Source organism: Henckelia pumila, chromosome 1 (assembly GCF_033568475.1).
Source record: "Henckelia pumila isolate YLH828 chromosome 1, ASM3356847v2, whole genome shotgun sequence".
Taxonomy (NCBI): domain Eukaryota; kingdom Viridiplantae; phylum Streptophyta; class Magnoliopsida; order Lamiales; family Gesneriaceae; genus Henckelia; species Henckelia pumila.
The window spans coordinates 65298508-65304012 of NC_133120.1; the positions used below are offsets into that span (position 1 = coordinate 65298508).

Sequence of the window (5505 nt, forward strand, 5' to 3'; positions counted from 1 at the left end):
TTCATGATACTTCATTCGAATCTTACAATCCCTCAATATATTTTCACTGTGCATTTCCTCCGCTGAATTCAAAGACACCATATAACACGTAACCAACCTATCTGGCACTACCCCCAACTTAGCAACAAAACTTGCAGATATGAAAGAATGTGTATGTAGTAGTCCAGTTTTATTTTACAAGATTAAGTGATTTAAACATGTTAGAAAATGGCATATAATTTTAAAAGTGGCAAAACATGTTAAAGGAGTCATTATTTGGTGAAAATAAGTATAAAATCAGCACCAAAATGTCCGAAAATGGTAGAGGGGGTCCCAAACCAGTTCGGAAGAAACATTGAGTTTCGAAGCTCTGTTGAGATCGGAAGCTCCGATCATGCGCTCGGAAGCTCCGAACGTACACAGCCAGTTGTCCAAAGAGTGAGGTCTGCAAGGTGACGTCATGGGGGAGATTGGAAGCTCCGATCATGGGTTCGAACGTTCCGATCTGCTGGAAGGGACACTTGTTAAAGCTCGTTACACGTGGTGGTAGATGGAGTTCGGAAGCTCCGATCGCAGGGATTGGAGGTTCCAAACGTGACATATAAATATGGGGTTAAGAGCTCTCAATTTTTTGCTAATTCCAAATCCTTTCTTGACCATTCTTGAGTGTTTTTAGGGGCTTTTTAGCCATAGTTATCGAGGGTCGGGCGATAGGGAGGCGTCCCAGGGTCGTAGCGGAGCTGTGCTCAAGTTGTAGGGTAGTCGTCATCAACGGACTGACGACGGACGAAGGTATAACTTTGGATTCCTAAAAATATTAGGCAATATTTAATAGCTTAGTTAAGGTTTTTAGAGCATGATTAGTGATGCATGGAAATATTGGCTTGTAGGCTTGGACCCTAGAGTGGTGATTCTAGGACTGCCTTTATAGAGGTACGTAAGTATAGACTGATAGCCAAATGAATATACATGTTTATGTTTTGCATGATTATGTGTTGCATTATTATTTTTCATGAGATGCATGATTTATTGTTCATGATTTGTATGCAACATTTGCACACCATGTTTAGCCTGTTATACTTTCGAGATAACGAGTTGTTCTAGGGTTGTTTTTTTTGTATGATCGGGTACCGTGTGACACGCACTAGACCGACGAGAAAGTGTGTGCTGTTTACCCAGGACAGTTCTATGTTCAAGATCAGATTTAGTATGTGTGACACCCACTGAATCTTCAAATCAGCGTGCGCATACTGGAGGCGCCTATGTTCTGAGCATGATTTTCTAGATATGATCCCTGTTTATGTAGAGCATTCATATTTCATGTTGCATGCATCATATAAACTTGTATATTCGATATTTACGTACTGGGCGTTAGCGCTCACGTCTCTGATTTTATCTCGGACACCCCATTCGGCGGGGCAGGTTTGCAGCTGGACAAGGAGCGAGATCAGTGGTTGGTCGGTGACCAGGGCTTGGTAGCAGGGGTCACCAGAAGTTTTTATAATAAGATTTTATTTAGTATTTATTGTCTTTAGGACCTTCAACACTTGAGACGAGCTGCTCTGTTCTCAGTTTTTGAAGCATTACCCACTGTTGGTCATGGCCCTTGAGGTCGTGGCTGCATTTGCGGCTGCAACTTCTGTTGCAGTCTTAACTGGAACGAGGCATAAAACGACCTCTTTTCACTGGGCCTGTGCTGATCACGACCCTGATAGCTTGTCCTATTTCTTTGTGCCTCTTTTATAATGTCATTATTTTCCTTCTCCGCTAGCATCACTTGATCCATTGCCTCCCTATAAGTGGCATCCCCACTCAATAGAACATCACGTAGATTGCGGGATTCAGCACCTCCATGAAATGCTTGCAGTAGTTTTTGATTTTGATAAATTTTGTCCATACTTAATTGGTACTAAAGTAGTTGTTTATACTGACCATACAGAAATTCGCTACTTGTTTGCAAAAAAGGACGCCAAGCCACGCTTGATAAGGTGGATTCTACTTTTACAAGAGTTTGATTTTGAGATCAAGGACAAGAAGGGTAGTGAAAATCAAGTTGTTGATCACTTGTCGAGATTGGAGCAAGAAGACGTGAAGGAGAATGAGAGCATAAAGGAATTGTTTCCGGATGAACAAATCTTTGAGGTAAGTTCCTTTATTCCATGGTTTGCTGATATTGCGAATTTCTTGTCTTGTGGTGCCATGCCTCCAGAATTACACCGACATCAGAAAAAGAAATTTTTCCATGACGTTAAGTTCTACTTGTGGGATGATCCCTATGTTTTCAAACGTTGTGTCGATCAAGTGATTCGGAGATGTGTGGCGGGGCAAGAGGCAAATGAAATTTTGGAACAATGTTATTCCTCACCCTATGGAGGACATTATGGAGCCACCCGAACTGCTGTTAAGGTACTAAAATCTGGTTTTTATTGGCCTACGTTGTTTAAAGATAGTTATACCTTGGTGAAATCATGTGATAAGTGTCAAAGAATGGGAAATATTTCAAGAAGGCATGAATTACCCCTCACAAATATTTTAGAAGTAGAATTATTTGGTGTGTGGGGTATTGATTTTATGGGTCCCTTTCCCCCTTCTTTTGGGTAAACTTATATTTTATTAGCAGTTGATTACGTTTTGAAATGGGTGGAAGCCACTGCCACCTCGACTAATGATGCTCGTGTTGTAGTTAAATTTTTGCAAAAGAATATCTTCACGAGGTTTGGAACTCCACGAGCAATAATCAGTGATGAAGGTACGCATTTATGCAATAAGATTTTTAATACCTTGCTCACTAAGTATGGTGTCAGGCATAAGGTGGCGTCTGCATATCATCCTCAAACCAATGGCCAGGCGGAGATCTCTAACCGGGAAATCAAGCAAATCTTGGAGAAAATGGTTAAGACAAATCGGAAAGATTGGGCAATCAAGTTAGATGACGTCATTTGGGCCTACCGCACCGCATTCAAAACGCCCATTGGGATGTCTCCTTATAGGCTGGTTTTTGGTAAGGCATGTCATTTACCTTTGGAGTTGGAGAACAAGGTGTTTTGGGCTATCAAGAAGCTAAAAATGGATCTCGAAGCATCCGGGGAGTTGCGGAAACTACAGTTGAATGAATTGGATGAATTTCGAAGTGAAGCATATGAGAATGCCAAGCTATACAAAGAGCAAACAAAGAAGTGGCATGATAAAAACATTGTGCATAGGGAATTCGAAACGGGTCAGAAAGTTTTGCTATTTAACTCTCATTTGAAATTATTTCCAGGGAAGTTGAAATCGCGATGGTCAGGGCCGTTTCTCGTAGAGACCGTTTATCCACATGGTGCCATTGAATTGCGATGTACAGATGGAAGAGTTTTCAAGGTCAATGGGCAGAGAGTCAAGCACTACTTTGGCAACGAAGTACCACCCGCATCCAGCGCATTGCTTAATGATCCCAACTAAAGACTGGTGCAAGTCGGGCTGAGCACTTTAAACCAAGCGCTTTTTGGGAGGCAACCCAAACTTTTTAGTTTTTTTTGTATTTGCTTTCTCGTTTTAGTTTTGTTTTCTAGTTTTTACTATTAATTTTGTTGCTTTGGAAGTAAATATTTTTTTTTTCTATGAATTTTTCAGGATGTTGGATGCCCATTTTGAGCCAAAGGGGCGCCCACCCTACCTACAGGCGCGCCCGCGCAGTCACATATTCAATCCAAGAAAATTTTTTCGAGATTGAGGGGTGCCCGCTCTGATCTTAGGCGCGCCCGCGCCGCTCCTGCAGTGATTTTGTGAATTTTTTTCGAGATGAAGGCGCGCCCGCCCCACTTTCAGCGCGCCCGAGCCGTTCCTGTGCCGTAATGTGTGCCAATTTTTTGAACTAGAGGCGCGCGCGCCCTTACCTTCTGCGCGCTCGCCCCGCCCCTGCACTCATCAAATTGCACCCGCCGAAGTAAAGATGCGCCCGCGCTATGTTACTGAGCGCCTGCCCCGATCCCGATTTCTTCCATATTTCCACTTTTTTAGTTCCTTTCTCCCAAATTTTTCCCTAATTTCTCTTCCGCCTCCTTCCACACGTTTCTTTCCCTTCTTCGTCTGATTTGACCGTCTATCTCCTAATCTCCAACATACACCATTTACTTTCTTTCATCACTATCTTCTCCAATCGGATTGGTGTTATCACAGTGTCAAGGGCAAGCTTCGGTTCTAATTTCGGAGGTTTCTACAACGGGGAGACTTTTGCTTATCTACTTTTATCAGACTCATTTGGATTTGGAGTAAGTTCGTTCTTTTTGGTGCTTATAAACGTGATTTGGGTGGTGAGTTTTCCGACATCCTATCTCTTGCGATTCGTGGGTATTGACGTTTTGCTATTGGATAATTGTTCTTTGGAGTTTGGATTCTTTTGGATTGTTGTTGAGGCGATTGTTGTGTGTAGATTGTGGAGTCAATTCAAGTTTGGGGGAGTATTGATTGTGGCAAATTGGTTCATTGTTGTGACTTGTGGTGCATACTAAGTTTTTGATTCATGGCACCAAAGAAAAAACAAAAATATGTTGCATCATCTTCTCATGCAAATCCGGAGCCTGAGCCGCAGCATTTCTGGAATGAGAGTGCCGAACAGCATTATCAAAATTGTCTAGGCAAAACGATATTACCGGAGCATGGGTTTGATACGAAATCGGGATTTGGGAACGATGAGTTTTTGAGTATAATTGGTAGGGCTGTGGCTGGGCGTCAATGGTTAAATTTTGTTAAGCCACCTCATGATGCAGTCGTCCCAGTCGTTCGTGAATTTTATGCGAACTTGAAAGTTAAGCACATGCAATTTAAAGTGCTTGTCCGAGGCCAGCTGGTGCCTTTTGATGCTCACATTTTTAACACCCTGTACAACCTCCCGCCAGTATTTCACGATGAGTATGCGGAGTACCGAGCGAATGAAGTGGATTACGCGGCGATTCTGAGCCGTATTTGTGTTCCGGGAACGGAATGGTGCATGGGCCGTGATCATCAGCCTTCCAAGTTGAAGAAGACCGAGCTAATTCCTGATGCTAAGCTGTGGTATAACTTTGTGTGTGCTCGCCTAAAACCGACTGACCACGAGCATGAGGTGACATGAGAACGAGCGATTCTTGTTTATTGTATTTTGGAGAGCAAAGCAATCGACTTGGGACAGATTTTTCAAGCAACTATTCAAAGTATGGTGGCCAGTAAGACGACTGGCGGGTTTGCATTACCCGCACTTATCACTGATCTTTGTGAAGCGGCTGGAGTTGAGTGGGGCCAGAATGAAGAATTGATGAAAGCTACTGCCCCTATTGCTTGTCATACTCCTTTTCGTCTGATACCGGATTTTGAGCACCGAACTCGCGCTGAGAGGCGAGATTTTAATGAGCGAGCAGCTGCACGAAGTGGCCCTGCACCCCAACCTCAGGTTCCCCCTGTTGCGCCTAATCGTGTTGCTCTTCTGGAGGATGAATTGAGAGCGCACCGTCAAGAGTTTCGGACATTTCAGCAGACTACTGGTGTCTTTATGGACTACATGATGGATTT

General features: G+C 43.2%; 1 protein-coding gene across 1 annotated transcript; it reads left to right on the forward strand.

The window, feature by feature from the left end:
• Positions 1-2955: 2955 nt before the first annotated feature.
• LOC140863901 (uncharacterized) lies at positions 2956-3420 on the forward strand. Its single transcript, XM_073267679.1, has 2 exons — positions 2956-3196; positions 3242-3420. The coding sequence occupies exons 1-2, from the start codon at positions 2956-2958 to the stop codon at positions 3418-3420; spliced, it is 420 nt and encodes a 139-aa protein (XP_073123780.1).
• The last annotated feature ends 2085 nt before the right edge of the window (positions 3421-5505 follow it).